Source organism: Ranitomeya variabilis, chromosome 5 (genome assembly GCF_051348905.1).
Source record: "Ranitomeya variabilis isolate aRanVar5 chromosome 5, aRanVar5.hap1, whole genome shotgun sequence".
Taxonomy (NCBI): Eukaryota; Metazoa; Chordata; class Amphibia; order Anura; family Dendrobatidae; genus Ranitomeya; species Ranitomeya variabilis.
Genome location: NC_135236.1, coordinates 406,913,522 through 406,937,337, shown reverse-complemented (window position 1 = coordinate 406,937,337; position 23,816 = coordinate 406,913,522). Strand labels below are relative to the sequence as shown.

The following is a 23,816-nucleotide window of genomic DNA, read 5'->3' as shown; positions in this document are numbered from 1 at the left end:
ATGCCCTAGATGTATGCCACTGTATACCAAATGTAAGTCCTAGACATACTAAACTGTATGCTAAACATATGCTCCAGAAGTATGCCAGACATAAGTCCCAGATATACTGAATTTTATGCTAACACATGCCCCAGATATATGCCACTGTATGCCAAACGTAACTCCTAGATATACTGAACTGTTTTCTAATCATATGCCCCAGATGTATGCCAAACATAAGTCCCAGGTATGCTGAATTTTATGCTAACACATGCCCCAGATATATGCCACTGTATGCCAAACGTAACTCCTATACTGTACTGTATGCCAGACATGTGCCCCAGATGTATGCCACTGTGCGCCAAATGTAATTCTTATACAGGTCCTTCTCAAAAAATTAGCATATAGTGTTAAATTTCATTATTTACCATAATGTAATGATTACAATTAAACTTTCATATATTATAGATTCATTATCCACCAACTGAAATTTGTCAGGTCTTTTATTGTTTTAATACTGATGATTTTGGCATACAACTCCTGATAACCCAAAAAACCTGTCTCAATAAATTAGCATATTTCACCCGTCCAATCAAATAAAAGTGTTAATACCAAACAAAAAAACAATCAAATAATAATGTTCAGTTATGCACTCAATACTTGGTCGGGAATCCTTTGGCAGAAATGACTGCTTCAATGCGGCGTGGCATGGAGGCAATCAGCCTGTGACACTGCTGAGATGTTATGGAGGCCCAGGATGCTTCAATAGCGGCCTTAAGCTTATCCAGAGTGTTGGGTCTTGCGTCTCTCAACTTTCTCTTCACAATATCCCACAGATTCTCTATGGGGTTCAGGTCAGGAGAGTTGGCAGGCCAATTGAGCACAGTAATACCATGGTCAGTAAACCATTTACCAGTGGTTTTGGCACTGTGAGCAGGTGCCAGGTCGTGCTGAAAAATGAAATCTTCATCTCCATAAAGCATTTCAGCCGATGGAAGCATGAAGTGCTCCAAAATCTCCTGATAGCTAGCTGCATTGACCCTGCCCTTGATGAAACACAGTGGACCAACACCAGCAGCTGACATGGCACCCCACACCATCACTGACTGTGGGTACTTGACACTGGACTTCAGGCATTTTGGCATTTCCTTCTCCCCAGTCTTCCTCCAGACTCTGGCACCTTGATTTCCGAATGACATGCAAAATTTGCTTTCATCAGAAAAAAGTACTTGGGACCACTTAGCAACAGTCCAGTGCTGCTTCTCTGTAGCCCAGGTCAGGCGCTTCTGCCGCTGTTTATGGTTCAAAAGTGGCTTTACCTGGGGAATGCGGCACCTGTAGCCCATTTCCTGCACACACCAGACTCAGTCCACTGCTTCCTCAGGTTCCCCAAGGTCTGGAATCGGTCCTTCTCCACAATCTTCCTCAGGGTCCGGTCACCTCTTCTCGTTGTACAGCGTTTTCTGCCACATTGTTTCCTTCCAACAGACTTACCATTGAGGTGCCTTGATACAGCACTCTGGGAACAGCCTATTTGTTGAGAAATTTCTTTCTGGGTCTTACCCTCTTGCTTGAGGGTGTCAATGATGGCCTTCTTGACATCTGTCAGGTCGCTAGTCTTACCCATGATGGGGGTTTTGAGTAATGAACCAGGCAGGGAGTTTTTAAAAGCCTCAGGTATCTTTTGCATGTGTTTAGAGTTAATTAGTTGATTCAGAAGATTAGGGTAATAGGTCATTTAGAGAACCTTTTCTTGATATGCTAATTTATTGAGACAGGTTTTTTGGGTTATCTGGAGTTGTAGGCCAAAATCATCAGTATTAAAACAATAAAAGACCTGACAAATTTCAGTTGGTGGATAATGAATCTATAATATATGAAAGTTTAATTGTAATCATTACATTATGGTAAATAATGAAATTTAACACTATATGCTAATTTTTTGAGAAGGACCTGTATATACTGAACTGTTTTCTAAACATATGCCCCAGATGTATGCCAAACATAAGTCCCAGGTATGCTAAATTGTATGCCACATACAGTATATGCTTTGGGGTATGCACCTATATGCTGAACATGTGCCCCAGGTGTGTGGTACTCTGTGTCTACGCAGTGGCAAATATCTGTGTGTTACACACATTTTCCATACTGCTGTAGTGTAGTTGTGTACTGAAGTTGTATACTGTAGTGTAGTTGTGTACTGTGGTGTGGTTGTGTACTGTAGTGTAGTTGTGTACTGTGGTGCAGTTCTATACTGTAGTTCCATAGTGTAGTGTAGTTGTTTACTGTAGCGTAATTGTGTACTGTAGTGCAGTTGTGTACTGTAGTGTAGTTGCATACTGTAGTACAGTGTACTGTCGCTGTTCTGTACTGTAGTTGTGTACTGTAGTGCAGTTGTGTACTGTAGTTGTGTACTGTACTGTAGTTGTGTACTGCAGTTGTGTACTGTACTGAAGTTGTATACTGTAGTGTAGTTGTATACTGTAGTGCAGTTTTATACTATAGCTGCACACTGTAGGGATGTTGTGTACTGTAGTACAGTTGTGTACTATATTGGAGTTGTGTACTATAGTGCAGTTGTATACCGTAGTGTAGTTGTGTACTGTGGTGCAGTTCTATACTGTATTTGCATACTGTAGTGTATAGTTGTGTATTGTAGCGTAATTGTGTACTGTTGTGGCCACTTTTAGGCTGGAGTCACACTAGTCTGTAATACGGACTAGTGCTAGGCGATAAAAAATCGCATCGATCTCGGCCCAATGTTAATCTATGGGGCAGCTCCTATCATCCGTTTTTTTCTCATCCCTATTACGCATGTGAGTGAAATTGCAGCATGCTGCGATTGTCCGCGTATGGGCTTGTTTCCATTTGCGAGAAACACGTCCGTGTCTCGCATGTGGAAACCAAGCTGTGGCGCCGGCACTCCAGAGCGGAGCTTGCGGCCGCATAGGAACACATGGAGCTGCACAGCTCCGCTCCAAAGTGCCGGCGCCACAGCTTGGTTTCCACATGCGAGACACGGACGTGTTTCTTGCAAATGGAAACAAGCCCTATCTCAGCTGAGAAACGCCAATGCAAGTCTATGGGTGTGAGAAAAAATCGCACAGCACACGGACCATCAGTGTGACTTGCGAGAAATTCTCAGGCATTGGGCAGGTGACAGGAAAGGCTCAGCCATTATTTGCTCATTTTGCAAGTGTGTGCGAAAATCTCAAGACATGGATGAGAAAAAAAGCATCCTGGCATTGCACACGGATGACATTCGGATCACCATATGGAGAATATTTGTGCGATTCTCAGCAGACAAAATCGGACAGATTTTTTATACATCGTGTGTGACTCCAGCCTAACTTTCCCCATTTTGTGGGTGAGATGTACTATTCACTGGCATGGTCAGGTGGGTGACTGAGTGTGAGTGCCACAGTGAAGCCCTCTCTCCCTGTGGGCACTGTGTATGAGGGGCTTCGCAGGTGGCATCCATCACTCCCTGCTTACACATGCATGGCGCGGAGGGGCCGAGTGCAGCTGCTCGCAGTCTATGATAGATAGGCTTCCTTCCAGCAAGAGGGGCTCTGATGTCGGCTTGTGTCAGGGGCTGGCCAGAAGGCGGGCTCTGCTCTTTGATGTCGGGTCCTGGGATGGTCAGAGAGGACGGCGGGGCAGAGCTGCTGGCACGGTGCCGCGGCTCCACACATGTCCTCAGTGCAAGTGCCAGCTGAAGACACTGCAAGGAAGGGACACGGACGGAGCGATGCGAGGCTGGCGGCGGCACTGGAGACACTTCTGTGAGGGGCACAAGCGGCAGGCACAGTCCGCACAGCACTTGTGAGGGGAGCCGAGGGGCGCGGGCTGGGGGAGAGCGACCGAGGGAAGCAGGGAGGGAGGAACGTGAGGGGAGGAAAGTGAGGGGAGAAGAGGACCTTCCCCTGCTCTGTCTGCACACAGGGAACATGCTGGGGGCGCACTGGCTGGCGGGGCTCATCTGTCACCTCTGCTTCCTGCACATCCGCTCCTGGGAAAGCCGGCTTCACCCCAAGCAAGGTAATGTCACTGACAGCACGGACTGACAGCACGGACTGACAGCACGGACTGACAGCACGGACTGACAGCACCGGCCTGTACTGCAATGAATGGAGTCACCACCTTGTGGGTATATGGACTTACATGGGGCAGTGAATGATACTCCACTCACAGGTTCAATATGTCGCAGGAAGACTTTATAATGTTTCCTTCCTCTCAGATTCTGGCACTTGTAGTTCAGGCGGACAGCTGACGGAGCCCATTATAACTGTTGGTACTCGTAATATGACATGTGCCGCCGTGTGTTCGTTACAATCAGTACGGCAATATGTTTTCTGCCATATTTTACAATGTCCGGCAGGATATGGTTCAGTGACTAGGACTGGTCCTGACAAAAGAAATCCATTAATGATTACACCCTCTGAGGTGATTCCCTGCACCCACTCTTATGAGGAAACCAATGGTGGAGCTCCTGTGGGGTGTCCCAGAAGTGGTGTCTTTCACTCATAAAAAGAGTGGTGTGGGTGACCAGTTGTGTGGGTGATCAGTGGCGTGGGGCACCAGTGGCATGGGTGACCAATGGCGTGGGGGACCAGTGGTGCAAAAGTGGCATGGGGGACCAGTGGCATGGGGGACCAGTGGGGTGGTTGACCAGTGGCATGGGGGACCAGTGGCATGGGGGACCAGTGGCGTGGGGGACCAGTGGCGTGGGTGACCAGTGGGGTGGTTGACCAGTGGCATGGTTGACCAGTGGCGTGGGGGACCAGTGGCGTGGGTGGCCAGTGGCGTGTGTGGCCAGTGGCGTGGGTGACCAGTGGTGTGGGTGACCATTGGCATGGGTGACCAGTGGGGTGGGTGACCAGTGGCGTGGGTGACCAGTGGCGTGGGTGACCAGTGGCATGGTGGACCAGTGGCATGGGTGACCATTGAGGTGGGTGACCAGTGGTGTGGGGGACCAGTGGTGTGGGGGACCAGTGGTGTGGGGGACCAGTGGTGTGGGGGACCAGTGGTGTGGGGGGCCAGTGGCATGGGTGACCAGTGGCGTGGGGGACCAGTGGCGTGGGGGACCAGTGGCGTGGGGGACCAGTGGCGTGGGGGACCAGTGGTGTGTGGGACCAGTAGCGTGAGGGACCAGTGGTGTGGGTAACCAGTGGTGTGGGTGACCAGTGGCATGGTGGACCAGTGGCGTGGGGGACCAGTGGTGTGTGGGACCAGTAGCGTGAGGGACCAGTGGTGTGGGTGACCAGTGGCGTGGGTGATCAGAGGCGTGGGTAACCAGTGGTGTGGGGGACCAGTGATGTGGTTGACCAGTGGTGTGGGGGACCAGTGGGGTGGGTGACCAATGTCATGGTAGACCAGTGGCGTGGGGGACCAGTGGTGTGTGGGACCAGTAGCGTGAGGGACCAGTGGTGTGGGTGACCAGTGGCGTGGGTGATCAGAGGCGTGGGTAACCAGTAGTGTGGGGGACCAGTGATGTGGATGACCAGTGGTGTGGGGGACCAGTGGTGTGGGGGACCAGTAGTGTGGGTAACCAGTGGCGTGGGGGACCAGTGATGTGGTTGACCAGTGGTGTGGGGGACCAGTGGTATGTTCCCAGTTTCCTTATTCCATTGTTCTTCATTGCCTCATGATGTGACTGTAACATAACAAGCAATAGATGTGAAGTAGTGAATGGTCGTACGCTACCGATCCGGCACAAAGAGCCAGCACCCCACTGAGAGGTACTTGTCATTTGTGAATGGCTCTCACAGGCGTAAAACGATGGGGCTGCCAATATGGGGTCTCAGCACATTGGATTGAAGGTTTTACCATAAATCCCGTTGGGATCCAAGAAAAGCCAACCCTTTTTTGATGAGCGGCGCCAAACGATCCTGCTTACCAAAAGGAGCTAATCTTGAGTTAAATTTTCCGTTTTTTGCCAATGTAAGTATTTGTGCCCTTCCCAAGTCACAGGTCAGAGTTGGAAATGATATGTGAGAGGAATATTGCCCGGAAAGAATGACTGATCCCTCTTATTGGCCATTATGCATGGTTTTGTACCAGTTTCATACATGGATCTGCCATGTCTGTATATGTTTCAGGTATAGCTGTCCGCGTTTGCCTTGTCTATGGCCAGAAAAACTTTTCAATATAGTCAGAATTTCCTTTTTTCAGTAAATGTAGTTTCACACAGCGGAGACTTTGGAAAAATTTCTTTTTCATGACATTTTTACTGGTGTTTTCATGATTTTTTTTTCCCAAAAAACCCAGCAAACGGATTTTACTTGAGGCTCCATAAGGATATAGGCGATCTATAAACAATGTTGTTGTTTTTTTTTGCTGCGGAAAAAACAATGAGAAAGATGTGTAAAGGAGACATGAGGCTGAAATCACAAAAACTGTTTTAGTAGCAATTGTTGTTATTTTTTTTTTAGACAAAGTCAGAAGTGGATTCACAATAAATGGAACTTAAAAGGAAGGACTAAAATGTTTTCATGCTACCGAATCCACTACTCGCTCTAAGGGTGCCGTATAGATCGCAACCCAGTGCTCTGATTGGCTGGTGGCATTCTCAAACCAAGTGTGACAGCTTCATTTCTATGGAGCGGTCATGCTCGGGTCAAGGGAGCCCAGTCCAATTTCGGACTGACCTACATGGCTGTCTGACTGCACCATAACACAAAAAACTGGCTACAAAGCAATTTTCAGACAAGACCAAAATACATTTCTGCAACTTGTCTGTGACTTGCTGTCTCACAAATGTTTTATTGTAGTGAGCTTTGACCTAAAATCCAACAAAGTCAAAATTTTTGTGACTGGACGGTCATGGGCCAAAACAAGACCTCATTGACAATCATTAGACGAAATGTTTCGATGCGTCACCATGATCTCCATGTTATGTGACCAGAGTCGTAGTCTAGCCTATCCTTAAAGGTTTTGTCTCATCTGATTAAATGGAATTAGTTGCAAAGTACTTATGAAAACGAGCAACTTTTGGAATTTATCTCTTATTAAAAATTCTCTAAGTTCTCAAGATCAAAGAGATTTTTTTTAATTCTATAGTATACAGCTGGTTGCCAAGGTTACTGGCCACCTCTGTATTCTAATAGCAGCTGGATTCTTTTGCAAGCAATTTGCTATACACTGAAGATGTCCAGATCGTTGGATCCGCTCACCTTCAGTGCCACCGCCCTTTTTTCTTAAAAGACAAGAACAAAAATCTTTTTCAAGTATGTGAGTAAAGTACTGTGTTTACTAACATTGGATGTGAAAGTTTACAGGATCCCACGAGTATTTAGGTGAAAAATCAGATTCCTAATGTGTCACGGAAATGTGGATGTACTTAAGGCCGGGGTCACACTAGACCGTAATACGGACGAGTGCTATGCGATAAAAAATCGCATAGCACTTGGCCCAATGTTAATCTATGGTGCAGCTCCCATCATCCGATATTTTCTCCACCGTATTTCGGATCCGAGGGAACTCGCAGCAGGCTGCGATTGTCAGCGTATCTCGGCCGAGACTCGCCAATGAAAGTCTATGGGTGCGAGAAAAAATCGGATTACACACGGACCTGCAGTGTGACGTGCGAGAAATACGCAGCGGTGTTCTATAGAAAAGCCGGTAATTCAATTGCCGGCTTCTCATTTCTCCTTCACAAACCCGACAGGATATGAGACATGGTTTACATACAGTAAACCATCTCATATCCCCATTTTTTTTGCATATTCCACACTACTAATGTTAGTAGTGTGTATGTGCAAAATTTCAGCACTGTAGCTGCTAAAATAAAGGGTTAAATGGCGGAAAAAATTGGCGTGGGCTCCCGCGCAATTTTCTCCGCCAGAATGGTAAAGCCAGTGACTGAGTGCAGATATTAATAGCCAGGAGAGGGTCCATGGTTATTGGCCCCCCCGTGGCTAAAAACATCTGCCCCCAGCCACCCCAGAAAAAGCATATCTGGAAGATGCGCCTATTCTGGCACTTGGCCACTCTCTTCCCACTCCCTGTAGCGGTGGGATATGGGGTAATGAAGGGTTAATGCCACCTTGCTATTGTAAGGTGACATTAAGCCAGATTAATAATGGAGAGGCGTCAATTATGTCACCTATCCATTATTAATCCAATTGTTTGAAAGGGTTAAAAAACACACACACACATGATTAAAAAGTATTTTAATGAAATAAACACAGCGGTTGTTTTAATATTTTATTGCTCTCTCATTCCATTTTCAGACCCTCGCTTGGCAAAACAATAAACACACAATATACATACCCTCTCTGATGAACTGTCACGTCCCACGAAGTAATCCATCTGAAGGGGTTAACTAATATTACAGGCAGAGCTGCGATAAACCACTCGCTCGTGCCTGTAATCCCCGGGTGCTGAAAGGAAAGCAGTGATCTATACTTACATTCAGTCGCGGTGATGCGCCCCTGCTGGATGTTCTCATGAACTGCAGCCTGGGAACTTTTTCCCACGCTCCAGGTCATATGAGGACATCCACCAGGAGGCGCATCACCGCGACTGAAGGTAACTATAGGTCATTGACCTACATTTCCTTCAGTCGCGGTGATGCGCCCCCTGGTGGATGTCCTCATATGACCTGGAGCGTGGGAAAAAGTTCCCAGGCTGCAGTTCATGAGAACATCCACCAGAGGGCGCCTCACCGCGACTGAATGTAAGTATAGATCACTGCTTTCCTTTCAGCACCCGGGGATTACAGGCACGAGCGAGTGGTTTATCGCAGCTGGTGCCTGTAATATTAGTTAACCCCTTCAGATGGATTACTTCGTGGGACGTGACAGTTCATCAGAGAGGGTATGTATCTTGTGTGTTTATTGTTTTGCCAAGCGAGGGTCTGAAAATGGAATGAGAGAGCAATAAATTATTAAAACAACCGCTGTGTTTATTTCATTAAAATACTTTTTAATCATGTGTGTGTGTGTTTTTTAACCCTTTCAAACAATTGGATTAATAATGGATAGGTGTCATAATTGACGCCTCTCCATTATTAATCTGGCTTAATGTCACCTTACAATAGCAAGGTGGCATTAACCCTTCATTACCCCATATCCCACCGCTACAGGGAGTGGGAAGAGAGTGGCCAAGTGCCAGAATAGGCGCATCTTCCAGATGTGCCTTTTCTGGGGTGGCTGGGGGCAGATGTTTTTAGCCACGGGGGGGCCAATAACCATGGACCCTCTCCTGGCTATTAATATCTGCCCTCAGTCACTGGCTTTACCATTCTGGCGGAGAAAATTGCGCGGGAGCCCACGCCAATTTTTTCCGCCATTTAACCCTTTATTTTAGCAGCTACAGCGCTGAAATTTTGCACATACACACTACTAACATTAGTAGTGTGGAATATTCAAAAAAAAGGGGGATATGAGATGGTTTACTGTATGTAAACCATGTCTCATATCCTGTCGGGTTTGTGCAGGAGAAATGCAAAGCCGGCAATTGAATTACCGACTTTTCACAGATATCGCGCTGAATGAAATATAAATACAGAATATATATATATGTGTCTCAATGACACATATATATATATATATATATATATATATATATATGTATATATATATATATATATATATATATATATATATATATATATATATATATACTGTATATATGTTTTCCCGAACATTTGAGCACATAAATCCATTAGATGTCGGTTTTGCAAGCTTGCGAGAAAATCTCGGCATACGGATGTCACACGGATGTCACACGGATCATTTGATGCGAGGAAATCGCATCCTCGCACTGCACACGGATCACTGTTTTTGAAACATTTGTGCGATTCTCGGCCGTGAAAAACGGACCGTTTTTTTATACGTTAAGTGTGTCCCCGGCCTAAGACTACCATTCAGGGCCTTGGAAAAGTTGGCTCACAAACTAACAGCTGTCATTAGTGGTTTTCTCCCAGCATCTGTTATCCATTTAACACACAAGAATAACTGAGTAAAGACTGAAAAGGATATTAAGGATTTCACACAGCACAATTTGTTTTTAATTTCAGACAGAAATAATCCATAACGTAATGGGGCATGGTCCCCCGCCAGTGTGTGCTTCCCTTTTTGGCACGACAGGCACATGGCCGTTGTAGCCAATCAGTAGCACAGCATTGATGAACAATCACTGCTGTGGACAATGATCACTTTTTTGTATGGGCAGAACAGGATGTATGTAGACCTGTTCCTGTACATCATATTTCTGTTGTACAGGTATGTGACTACTGCAGCCAGTGATTGAGGAATCTCATGCCATTAGAAAAGGAAATTTGAAGTTTGGCGTGGGATCTGGGCGTCATTGGAAGAGGAACGGTGGGAATCCTATACTTCCTCTTTGTAGCACTGTCACCAGATTTGCAGTTTTCCTCAAAATGTAAATAGTTACATATTATTCAGCAAAACTTTTGTAAATGTTCACATCTCTTTTTTTAGAAACATATGCAACAATTGCAGTGCTCTAGGGTCCAGAACACAATAATGGAAATACTAGGCTACATGTGCCATTATTGTGCAATTTGTAACAAAAAACTAGCGTCCCGCATTAGTTTTCTTCAGTCACTCAACTGCCAAACTTTTGGTGCAAAGAGAGCCAATGTATACCGTAGATGGTGTAAAGTTAAGCTCCCATATACAATAAACTAATGTCGTCTGCAACAGCTGATATTGAAAGGGTCGGCAGACACCGAGTGTGAGTGCTCCAGTGAACTGTTCATTGAGGGAGATGTCGATCATGTCATGTCCAGTTTGTGACTGCTGATTGGTCACTTTGTTCTCTTGGAAAAAAAAGCTGCCAGCAGAGATGTCTGTAGCTTTCTCCTAGAAAGACCAGGAGTGATTGGCCAAAAGATCAATCCTGTGTATGGGAGAGATGGCTTTCGACAGAACGATCGTCCGGCGCATGGTTCGGCCGACAGCCATATAATGTGTATGGCTGGCTTTAGACAACTGTGTCTAAAAATGAGCCAGACTTATCATCCAGCATGATTGAGTGTGATGAACTCGGTGTGTAGTCAAAGTCTACACTGACTAAGGAGTAAATAGTATTAGTAAATATGACCCAGTGTTTTCATTTTAATAATAATAATTTAACTCCTTTGCAAATAATAAACTATGTATATATCAGTGAGATCAGACAGTGAAACACTGTATTATGACCGCCATTGAACTTCCGCTGCATGTGAAATCAGTGCTTGATGTCTATTGCTGACACCTATACTGATGCCATAGCTGAGCTGTGGAAATTACTGACATGACCTCAACGCTTGCTTAAATATGTACTGTAATTGAGTTTTTTTTAATACAATTTTGCAAAGATATTTCAAGTACTATAGCATGCGTGGGGAACTTCAGGCTCAAGGGCCATTTACGGCCCTCGGTGACCTTCTATCAGGCCCACCGAGCAGATTCTCAGGGACAACATTCTTGTGCAGGGAGGTGTATTTTGATTACAACCAGCTCATTAATTTCTTCTTGCTCTGTTAGCGCACACACGCAGTGTTCACTACTGAACACCGAAGAGCATGCAGTGAAAGATTACGTCCTGACACCAGTGCCAGAGTCAGGATGTACTTTGTGGGCAGAGTTTGTATAGCCCCCGAAGGTTGGTATACATATCCAAATGGCCCTTGGCAGAAAAAAAGATTCCCCACCCCTCTGGTAAAGGAACAAAACATAGAAGCTGTTTTTATAATAGCGAAGTACATATGGATACTTTGTAAGACAAAAAGTAACCATTGTTCCAATATCTTATTAGACATATCTGCATAACTCTTCCTGGACTGATTGAAGTTCATTCTCAATTCACAGGTTATAACTGTTTTCAATGAATACAGATATTCCCATTACTGAGATCGGAGATGGCAATACGTGTCCATAATGTTCTTTAGAGAACAGAACCTGTCGTTTCAGGAGAACTTGCAGAACAATGTCATCTTTCTGCCTCTAAATCCTCCCATTTCACTCTCCACTTCTCAGAACTTTATGAGCCCCAACTTTCATTCTCTATCTCAGTAATGTGTACATTTTGTCTCCACTAAATAAATATTTTACATATTTTACCCTCAAATTGAGAGTGAAAGATCAGTTCATGAGAAGAAAGAAGCAGATTTCTCTGATAACATACTTTGGGGAAAATAAATATTTAAAACACTGCCAATTTTGCAAATTTTCCCACCTACAAAGAGTGGAGAATCTGTAATTTTTATTGTAGGTACACTTCAACTGTGAGATATTGTGATTTTTTTTTACTGTGATTTTTAAATAATTAAATTGCATTTTATTGAGTGATATAAGTACTTGATCACCTACCAACCAGCAAGAATTCTGGCTCTCACAGACCTTAGTTTTCTTTAAGAAACCCTCCTACTCTGCACTCATTACCTGTTTTAATTGCACCTGTTTGAACTTGTTAGCTGTATGAAAGACACCAGTCCACACAATCAATCAATCTCACTCTAACCTCTCCACCATTGCCAAGAAAAAAGAGCTGTCTAAGGACACCAGGAACAAAATTGTAGACCTGCACAAGGCTGGGTTGGATACAGGACTTTAGGCAAGAAACTTGGTTAGAAGGCAACAACTGTTGGCACAATTATTAGAAAATGGAAGAAACACAAGATGACAGTCAACCTTCCTCGGTCTGGGGCTCCATGCAAGATCTCAACTTGTGGGGTAAGGCTACTTTCACACTAGCATCGGGCTCGGTCCGTCGCAGTGCGTCGGGCCGAGGTCACCGACGCTAGCGTTGTCTCCGCCGCACAACGGGGGCAGCGGATGCATTTTTCCAGCGCATCCGCTGCCCCATTGTGAGGTGCGGGGAAGTGCGGGGAGGTGGGGGCGGCCGGAAGAAGCGGACCGTCGTGAGCAAAAAACGTTACGTGTAACGTTTTTTGCTCCCGACGGTCCGCCACAACACGGCGCAACCGTCGCATGACGGTTGCGACGTGTCAATGCGTCGCAAATGCGTCGCTAATGTTAGTCAATGCAGAAAAAATGCATCCTGCAAGCACTTTTGCAGGATGCGTTTTTTCGGCAAAACGACGCATTGCGACGTATTGCAGTTAACGCCAGTGTGAAAGTAGCCTAAGGATGATTCTGAGAAAGGCAAGGAATCAGCCCAGAACTACACAGGAGGACCTGGTCACTGACCTTAAATGAGCTAGGACCACAGTCTCAAACATTACCATTAGTAACAGACTACGCTGTCATGGATTAAAATCCTACAGAGCATGCAAGGTCTCTCTGCTTACATCAGCATGGGTCCAGGCTTGTTTGAAGTTTGCCAATGGCCATCTGGGTGATGCAGAGGAGGCATGGGAAAAGGTCATGTGTTAAGATAAGGTAAAAACTTTTTGGTATCAACCCCACTCGCCATGTTTGGAGGAAGAAAAAAAATGAGTACAACCCCAAGAACACCGTCGCAACCTTGAAGCATAGTGGGGGAAACATTATACTTTGGGGTGCTTTTCTGCAAAGGGGGCAGGACAACTGTACCGTATTGAAGGGAGAATGGAAGGGGTCATGTGTCTCAAAATTTTGGCCGTCAACCTCTTTCCCTCAGTAAGAGCATTGGAGATGGGTCTTAGCTGGGTCTTACAACATGACAATGACCTGAATCACACAGCCAAGGCAACTAAGGAGTGGCTCTGTAAGAAACATTTCAAGGTTATGGAGTTGTCAGACTTGAACCAATGGAAAATCTTTGAAGGGAGCTGAATCTCAATGTTGCCCATTGACAGCCCCGAAACCTGAAAAATTCAGAGAAGCTCTGTATGGAGAAGCTAAAATCCCTGCTGCAGTGTATGCAAACTTCAAGAACTACAGGAAACGTCTGACCTCTGTAATTGCAAAGAAAAGTTTCTGTACCAAATATTAAGTTCTGTTTTTCTATTGCTTCAATTACTTATTTCATGCAATAAAATTAAAATTAATTATGTTAAAATCATACAATGCGATTTTCAGGATTTTTTTACGATTCTGTCTCTCACAGTTGAAGTGTACCTACTATAAAAATTACAGACTTGTCCATTCTTTGTAAGTAAGAAAACTTCGGCAGTGTATCAGATACTTATTTTCACCACTGTATGTATTGCAGAAATTACGATCTACTATAAACGCCGGCTCATGGCTTGTGTTCACAGTAGTGTCATTATGACAGACACGAGTATCTTCTGCAGACAACCCTTCGGCGTTCCCCGATCATGTGATGGGCGCTGATTGGTGGGATTAGAGTTGCGCTTTCAGCTGGCATGTGTTAAATCCCGCTGTCAGAGATTGACAGTGGGATTTAACTGGTTAACAGCTATAGGTGGAGCTCCAATACACTCGCGGGTGTTAAAGGGAAATGGCAGCTGATTAAATCATCTGTTATGATGCCTTCATGACAACATCAGGTCACTATGGCAATGGTCGGGCCCCAGAGATGATGCTGCGGGGGCTCTGATCGGAGGGCAGAGGGGGGTCTCTCTCTCTGCCTGCCTTCTAAATGCTGAGATCGATATCAATCACAGCATTTAGGGGGTTAAGCTGCTCCGCTGAATACCCAGCTGCTGTGCATGCAAAAACGCCTGGACGTACTATGTACATCCATCGTCGGGAAGCACTTCCCAACCAGGACGTACTGAGTACGTCCAAGGTCGAGAAGGCGTTAACGCTGAGAACCTGCAATTTAAAGGGAACCTGTCACCCCCAAAATCGATGATGAGGTAAGCTCACCGGCATCAGGGGCTTATCTACAACATTCTCTAATGCTGTAGATAAGCCGCCGATGTTACCTGAAAGAGGAGAAAAAGAGGTTAGATTATACTCACCCAGGGGCGGTCCCGCTACGGTCTGGTCAGATGGGTGTCTCAGGTCCGCTCCGGCGCCTCCTATCTTCATTCCATGACGTCCTCTTCTGGTCTTCACGCCGCGGCTCCGGCGCAGGCATACTTTGTCTGCCCTGTTGAGGGAAGATCAAAGTACTGCAGTGCGCAGGCGCCGGGCCTCTCTGACCTTTCCGGCGCCTGCGCACTGCAGTACTTTGCTCTGCCCTGAACAGGGCAGACAAAGTACACCTGCGCTGGAGCTGCGGCGTGAAGACCAGAAGAGGACGTCATGGAATGAAGATGGGAGGCGCTGTACTGGACCTGAGACGCCCATCGGAGCGGGACCGCCCCTGGGTGAGTATAATCTAACGCCTTTTTCTCCTCTTTCAGGATACATTGGCGGCTTATCTACAGCATTACAGAATGCTGTAGATAAGCTCCTGATGACGGTGAGCTTACCTCACCATCGATTTTGGGGGTGACAGGTTCCCTTTAAGCCCATATTGATTATATAGCTGTATCTTGAATATGTTTTGGTAAATAGCTAAAATGCTAAAACTTGTGTCAGATTCCAAGTATAAAAATATATAAATATAAAAATTTGACTCATCCCAATTGTAACTTGTTAAAAGGAATCTGTGAACAGAAAAATCGCTATTAACTTGTGTATATTTGATACGATGCGATACACTTTATTGATCCCGGGGGAAATTACGGGGTTAAACTTCAGGTTAATAACGTTAATAACCTATCTGGCCCCCGCACTTAGCCAAATACTGCTGGGAGAAAATGTGGTTTATTTTCCCTCTGGAGCAGGAGGAGGGTTTCAGTTACAGGGGGGGCATCGGCACGGGTTCAGTCACCATTCTGAGTATACGAAGTGGCGGCTGTAGCCGTGCCCTGGCACTGACTGACAGCCGGCTGTAATGCAGAGTCAGTGCCAATGAGGGTCGGGGTTCCGGTTGCAGCTGGCGCTCTATATACACAAAGCGGTGACTGAACCCCGAACACTGCTGGGGGGAATAAAGTTATTTTTTCCCCAGCAGTGTTCAGCAAAGTGCAGACGCTGGACAGGTTGATAATGCTATTAACCTACAGATTAACCACATATTTGCAGGTTAATAGCATTTTTTTGGTGACAGGTTCCCTTTAAATTTAATGCAGTTTAAAAAAATAAACATTTCTGGTGTCTCCATAAAATTCTGGTGTATCAAAATGATTAAAAAAATGTTTAAATTACTTGACCTGTACGGTAAATGCTATAAATAGAAAAATTAACACACTATAATTGCGTTTTTTTTTGTGGTCTACACACCTCCCATAAAAATGCAACAATACACAGGTTTTGATAAAGACGTCAACTCACCATGTGAAAAACAAGCTTTCAAACCGCTCCATAGATGGAAATATGGAAACATTATGGGTCTCATAAAATGGCAACAATTTTTTACAAAATTCTGAATATTTTTCTTAACTAAAACAAAAAGTTTGGTGTCACCGTAATCATACTGAACTGTAGAGTCATGTTGCCAGGTTATTTTTTTAATCAAAGAACGCTGTAAAAAAAAAAAAATCAATGGCGGAATTGCGTCTGTTTACTTCAGGTTCACTGCGAGGAAGGGCACCAGTTCAATTTTCTAGCCGAAAAGCTAGAATCAGCCTTTTCTCGTAGAAGCAAAAGGAAAGGTTTCTCATTGAATACATTGTTATGGGAGATATTGAAAAATATATATTTGTACCATGTTACCCAGTAAATAGGGAAAATAATAAAAACCGTGAGTCGGCAGTGGTTGATACCTTTCAAGGGCTAAATGTAAAGATGATGACAAATAAGATTTTGAGACTACTCAGTTCTCTTCTTCAGATATAGTTTAACATAATATATGAAGAGTCACCTATTTATACACAACCGGACACAGAATAGTGTAGTAAATTAGACAAGTGACGTGAAGCAAAATTGTGAAAATGGGAAGGGGAGGAACTTGGGAGATACTGAAACAGCAGAATGAGTGCAGTTTTTCCATATCTCCATGTGCACACGATGCAGATTTAGTGCAGCATTGGTGCTGATCTGCAGCAGATTTTTCTGCAGCAGAAACGCTGCAGAACTGCACTGTGATTTACAGTACAATGTAAATCAATGTGAAAAAAAAAAGTTGTGCACATGGTGCAGAAAAATCTGCGCAGAAACGCTGCAGATTTCAAAGAAGTGCATGTCACTTCTTTTGTGCAGTTCTGCAGCGTTTCTGCACCCGTCCATTATAGAAATAAAAAATAAAAATAAAAAAAACGCACTAAAAACGCATAAAAAACGCAGCTGCGGATTCTGCCAGGAGATGCAGATGTTGTGCAAAAAATTCTGCACCTCTTTTCTTACGTGTACACATAGCCTTAGGGTATGTGCACAGAATGTCTTTTTACTGTGGATTTAGCATGAAGAAGCAGTCAGTAAATGCTCATAAGAATGAATTTATGCATTTCTATGTAAAAACAGCTTGCTGTGCATATGTTTAGGGTATTGAGCATCCTCTAACTTCTACAAGTTTGAAAAGTCCCCAAGCTTCTAAAAGAAGCTTCTAAAAAGAAGTGGCCTGACCATTCTTGACCTAACAAGAAATGAAGTATTGCTAAGCAAAAGATAAATTTGTGTATTTCTAAAAAGAGATCTGTTACGATATCTAATAACATGAAATAGACTTAATCAATTTAGATTCACAAATTAGTCCAACATCGAAAATTGGCAGACAATATAATAATGACTATAGTCCTATTTGCAAAAAGTCATTGGTACTGCGGACACTAAAAATACAGGTTTACATTGCCCTCTACATAGAACATGCATCTCTAGAAATCATGCAGTGTTAGGTTGTGTGACGGATGTGATGCTCACTGGGTGATCTCTGTGAGGCTGCCAGCGAGTGACACATGCAAGTAGTTGCAGGAGGAAGCTGTGTTCACGGAGTCCAAAACACACGGAGGAGCAGGCTGAAGAGAAGGTAATGCCACGAGGAGGAAGTTGCATCTGTAGAGCCATCGGGTTCTCCTGCCAGTAGGGTCCCTGGATACCAAACACGGAGGTGGATGGCGGAACTGGAAAAGAAGTGTGATGTCACAAAATACAGAGGTCAAGGGGAGACAAAAGGGACTCCGCGTGTCGGGGAATACTTGGTTTCCCTTCGTCAGGGTCTATGCTGATGAAGGGGAACCAAGTATTCCCCGAAACGAGTTGGAATCCTTTTTGTCTCCCCTTGGACTCCGTATTTTGCAATGGAGATGCTAGTCTCACCCATAGCCATTCATCTGGAGGATTACATCTCCTAAAGCAGTGTTCCCCAACTCTGGTCCTCAAGAGCCACCAACAGGTCATGTTTTCAGGATTTCCCGAGTATTGCACAGGTTATTGAATTATTGCCTGTGCAGGTGATGCAATTATCACCTGTGCAATACTAAGGAAATACTGAAAACATGACCTGTTGGTGGCTCTTGAGGACTGGAGTTGGGGAACACTGTCCTAAAGTAAAGCCAATCTGGGAGAATGGATACCCCATAGGAATAGTCATGGCTACTTCCCTTATGAGCAGTGATATATAAATGACTTTGCCGCTCACTTCAGCAGAGTTCTGGCACACCACACACTTGATTACAATGCAGGACTAGGGCTCTACAGATACTGGTGGGGGTTTAGGGTTTGCTATAAAGATTACACTCACACATAAGTTATAGAGTAGATTTGTGATAGAGCAATTCTAATTCATTGTGTTATTTTGCAGCAAGTTTCATGAAAACACTTTCATCTTATGAGATTGTCATACCATCTCGAGTGAATCATTTTGGACAAGTGTTCCCTTCTAACCAACATTTCAGAAGAAAGAAAAGGAGTCTAGAACCTGAACCTTTACATCCTGTCCTGAACAGGACTTATTATCACATTGCTGCCTATGGCCAGCTCTTCCATTTTAACCTTACCAATGATGCAAGCTTTATTGCGGATTCTTACAATGTTATCCATATTGGAAACCAAAGCCATGTCCACCTTGACTTCTCCGACGTCAAGCATTGTTTTCACAGTGGGCATGTCAATGGTCTGGAGACACATCCGGCTATCTTGAGTCTCTGTGGTGGCATGGTAAGTGTATAAAACTTTCTTTTTGCTTTACTTAGCCATAAAATATTATTGATATAGATTGTCTAATTGTCCAAATACAAAAGTTTTTTTCCCCTCTAAATGTATGGAACACTTTTTATTATCTTTTGACAACAAAAAAACTAGAAGATTTTTGATAATTTAATATGTATGTACAGTATATTTCATTTACATACTTTTGTGAAAAAATGAATTTATTAATTAGTAATTTAGAAATGTTCATCTATTACTCTGTAGTTAAAATCGAAGGCTCCATAAATAAAATTACAGAAGCATGCCAGAGATTTTTTTTAAATTTCTACACTCTCACCTGTTTGTCTCTCACACTCTGGACCTGTATAATGCATATTTCACTTCCTTTTAGTTCAGCCTCTGTTATTTTCTGCTCTTACACCATTTTGAACTTCACTTTTTGCTCTCTGTATTCTTCTATTAAAGGGAATGCATGACAAGGTTGAAGGGAACCTGTCACCCCCAAAATCGAAGGTGAGCTAAGCCCACCAGCATAAGGGGCTTATCTACAGCATTCTGTAATGCTGTAGATAAGCCCCCGATGTATCCTGAAAGATGAGAAAAAGAGGTTAGATTATACTCACCCAGAAAAATCCCGGCGCCTGCGCACTGCAGTACTTTGCTCTGCCCTCAACAGGGCAGACAAAGTATGCCTGCGCCGGAGCCGCAGCGTGAAGACCAGAAGAGGACGTCATTGTAAGAAGATGGGAGGCCACAGACTGCGACGCCTATCGAACCAGAACCGGACCGGGACCTCCCCTGGGTGAGTATAATCTAACCTCTTTTTCTCATCTTTCAGGATACATCGGGGGCTTATCTACAGCATTACAGAATGCTGTAGATAAGCCCCTGATGCTTGTGGGCTTAGCTCACCTTCGATTTTGGGGGTGACAGGTTCCCTTTAACTTTGTCATGCATTATATTTTATTATTTATTATGCTTTGCTTATATAGCACCATCATATTCCGTAGCGCTTTACATACATCATCCTCACTGTCCCTATAGGGGCTCACAATCTAAATTCCCTATCATTGTGTCTTTGGAGTGTGGATGGAAACCGGAGAACCCTGAGGAAACCCGCGCTACCACGGGGAGAAGATACAAACTCCTTGCAGATGTTGTCCGAGGTGGGATTTGAACCCAGGGCCCCAGCGCTGCAAAGCAAGCCACCATGCTGCCCTAATGCATTAGCACAGCATCACATGGCAGTCAATAGTACCCCGCCTGCTTGGGCATGGGGTGATTAGTCATATAGACCCCTTAATAAGCTAAGAGATTATAAGTTTACAGTCAGGAAATCCGAAATTGCATAATCTTCGTCAGTGTTTTTTAAAATTTTCAAGCCAACTAACCTTTAATGACAAAAAGTTCAAACTGCCTACCCCAAGGACAGGTCCACCTGTGTAACATAGCATTTAAAGGGAATCTGTCACCCCCTGGGACATATATGACCTCATATTAATGGTCTTGTTGTTGAGAGATGTTATATTCTGTTTTTATGGTAATAATTTTCATATTCATCTGTATGGGCTTATGACAGGTCACTGAACCTTCACTGACCTGCCCCCTATTTTACATATTGCATAAAATATTGTGTGAAAAAAAATAACAATCATAATGCAGGCGGCGCCTCCACTGTAGCATGATACAATGGCTAATAGGCATATATTTATGATTTAGTCATATATAGAGATGATCGGACATCTGGATGTTCGTGTCCTGCAGGTTTGGCTGAACAGATACAAAACGTTCGGGTAACAGAACATTACCCGAATCCGGACCCTATTCACTTGAATGGGGTGCCCGAACATCCAATGTTTGCCACACTGTCATGTGCATGACAGCGTGGCAAATGCTTCTGATTGCCGTAAAATCATCACCACCCATTAGAGAGCCTCGGTTCCCAGCTGTGCAGCTGTGATCGGAGGTATAAAGTTTACCTCCGGTCACTGGTGTCAGCTGATGGGACTACTGTTCCCATCAGCCAACACATGCTGCCGCTAATAACAGAGCAGAAGCAGCTGATGGGAGTATTCATTAGCTGGCGTCTGTTATGTAAATAAATAAAAAAAAAAACGGCTTGGATGCCCCTGTATTTTTGATAACCAGACAGGCAAAACTCACAGCTGGGGGCTGCAACCCTCAACTGTCAGCTTCAGCAAGGTTGGTTATCAAGAATAGAGGGGTCCCAATGCCGTATTATTTAAATGAATTATTTTAAAAAACGGAGTGGGGTCTTGCCCATTTTTGACAATCAGCCAAGCTAAAGCAGACAGCTGGGGGCTGGTGTTCTCAGGCTACTAAAGGGCCATGGAATTTGGCCTTCCCCAGCCAAAAAATAGCAGCCCACGGGCGCCTAGAAAAGGTGCATCTATTAGATGCAACAATTCTGACGCTTTGCCCATCTCTTCCCACATGCCCTTTAGCGGTGGCAAGTGGGGTTCATATTTGTGGGGTTGCTGTCACCTTTGTATTGTCAGGTGACATCAAGCCCACAGTTTAGTAATGGAGACGCATCTATAAGATACCTATCCATTCGGAATCCTATAGTTATATTGTAAATAAACACACAGCAAGTATAAAGTTTTTTATTTGAAATAAAACAAAACACACTTTTCCATTTTTGTTTAAAAATAACAAACAGTTATACACACCTAACGCCTAATTCCACTGAATCCCTCTTCTTCTGTAATAAAACAAAAATAAAAAACATCAATATTCCATACCTGTCCGTCGTTCTGTACCATGCCGTAATGCATGTCTAGGGGATAAAAAGTTTTCAACTTTGATGGTGCCAAGATGCGACTATTCAGGCTGAGAACCACTGGTCAAGATTACTGTCGGTCACTGAGGCTGGTTAAAAACTATTAATCCCCAGACATGGATTACAGCGTGGGACAGAATGACTGAAAGGTGAGGGATATTGCTGTTTTTTTATTTTTGTTTTATTACAGGAGGCGAGGGATTAGGCGTCAGGTGAGTATAACTGTGTTTGTTATTTTTAAATAAAAGAAGGAAAAGTGTGTTTTGTTTTTATTTCAAATAAAATACTTTATTCTTGCTTTTCTGGGCTGCCATTTTTTGGCTGGGGGTCCAATACCCATGGCCCCTTATCACCCTGATAATTCTAGCCCCCAGCTGTCTGCTTTAGTAAGGCTGTTTTTCCAAAATGGGGGGGCACCACATGCCTTTTTTTAAGTATTTATTTAAATAATTAAAAAAACAGCCTGGGGACCCCTCTATTCTTGATAACTAGTCTTCTTAAAGGTACCTTCACACTAAACGATATCGCTAGCGATCCGTGACGTTGCAGCGTCCTGGCTAGCGATATCGTTTAGTTTGACACGCAGCAGCGATCAGGATCCTGCTGTGATATCGCTGGTCGTTGAACAAAGTTCAGAACTTTATTTGGTCGTCAGACCGGCGTGTATCGTCGTGTTTGACACCAAAAGCAACGATACCAGCGATGTTTTACACTGGTAACCAGGGTAAACTTTGGGTTACTAAGTGCAGGGCCGCGCTTAGTAACCCGATGTTTACCCTGGTTACCAGTGTAAAATGTAAAAAAACAAACCGTACATACTCATCTTCGCGTCCCCCGGCGTCCGCTTCCCACACTGACTGAGCGCCGTAAAGTGAAAGTACAGCACAGCGGTGACGTCACCGCTGTGCTGTTAGGGCCGGCGCTCAGTCAGTGCAGGAAGCGGACGCCGGGGGACGCGAATGTAAGTATGTACTGTTTGTTTTTTTTACATTTTACGCTGGTAACCAGGGTAAACATCGGGTTACTAAGCGCGGCCCTGCGCTTAGTAACCCGATGTTTACCCTGGTTACCCCGGGACCTCGGCATCGTTGGTCGCTGGAGAGCGGTCTGTGTGACAGCTCTCCAGCAATCAAACAGCGACGCTGCAGCGATCAGCATCGTTGTCGCTATCGCTGCAGCGTCGCTTAATGTGAAGGTACCTTAACACTTGCAGCCCCCAGCTGTGAGTTTTGCCTGGCTGGTTATCAAAAATACAAGGAGGCCACCAGAAGCCATCGCCACAACATGGCAGCAACGGATGTGCGGGGGCTTCTGGGCTTTGACGAAATGCCAGTGGAGCCCCCCACGGAGCACAGAGAGCTGCTGCCACTGCACCGAAGCACAGCCCGCCACCACCACACCATAGAGCCCCACCACACTGCCACTGCTGCAGGATTTGTAAGTATATTGCGACCATAAGACGCACCCCCATTTTACCCCAAAATACGGTACTATGCATTATGTAAAATCAAGGAGGGATCAGGGATCAGTGACCAGTCAGAAGCCATACAGATTTATATGTAAGTAGAACACCACATAAATTCCCCCCCCACAGGCCGCCCCGGAGCACGAGAATCTCATTAACTGAAAATTACAAATACAGATTAAACTACAACCACAAGATGGATTTCATCAACCAAGGTATCATTTTAATCAGTATTAAACTGACACTGTAGTTTGCTGAGCACATTCCTGCTGGCAAGGTCACTTTAACAGCAAAGAGTAAACATAATCTAACTCTTTAGTGGCTTATCTTTGTTTTCATAAGTATAGTCTCAAAATCAATATTTTGCATGCTATAATATGTATACAGCTTTATTTGATAAACACCTTTCTTTGTAGTCCTGACTGTGAATAGGAAGTGTTAGCTTATTATGAGACTCAGTGGTCAGAGAGAAAGCTGCGAGATTTTATTTGGAATTCATTAGTAGGATGATCCCTCCTAAGGCATCTAACACGAAAGTTGAATAAAATGATACCTTGATAGCTGCGATTCAACAACTTATTACAAAGAAATCCAAGGTTTCTTAATATGAAAATTATTTGTTCCGGACACA

General features: G+C 44.3%; 1 protein-coding gene across 1 annotated transcript in view; it reads left to right on the top strand.

Annotated features, from left to right (window-relative positions):
* Window positions 1-3,852: 3,852 nt before the first annotated feature.
* The window catches only part of ADAMTS20 (ADAM metallopeptidase with thrombospondin type 1 motif 20), a 469,041-nt gene continuing 449,077 nt past the window's right edge, over window positions 3,853-23,816 (top strand). The window contains exons 1-2 of the mRNA XM_077265126.1: window positions 3,853-4,020; window positions 18,571-18,926. Of these exons, the coding sequence (XP_077121241.1) occupies window positions 3,930-4,020; window positions 18,571-18,926 (447 nt within the window). The 5' untranslated portion in view covers window positions 3,853-3,929. The remainder of the gene's footprint in view (window positions 4,021-18,570; window positions 18,927-23,816) is intronic.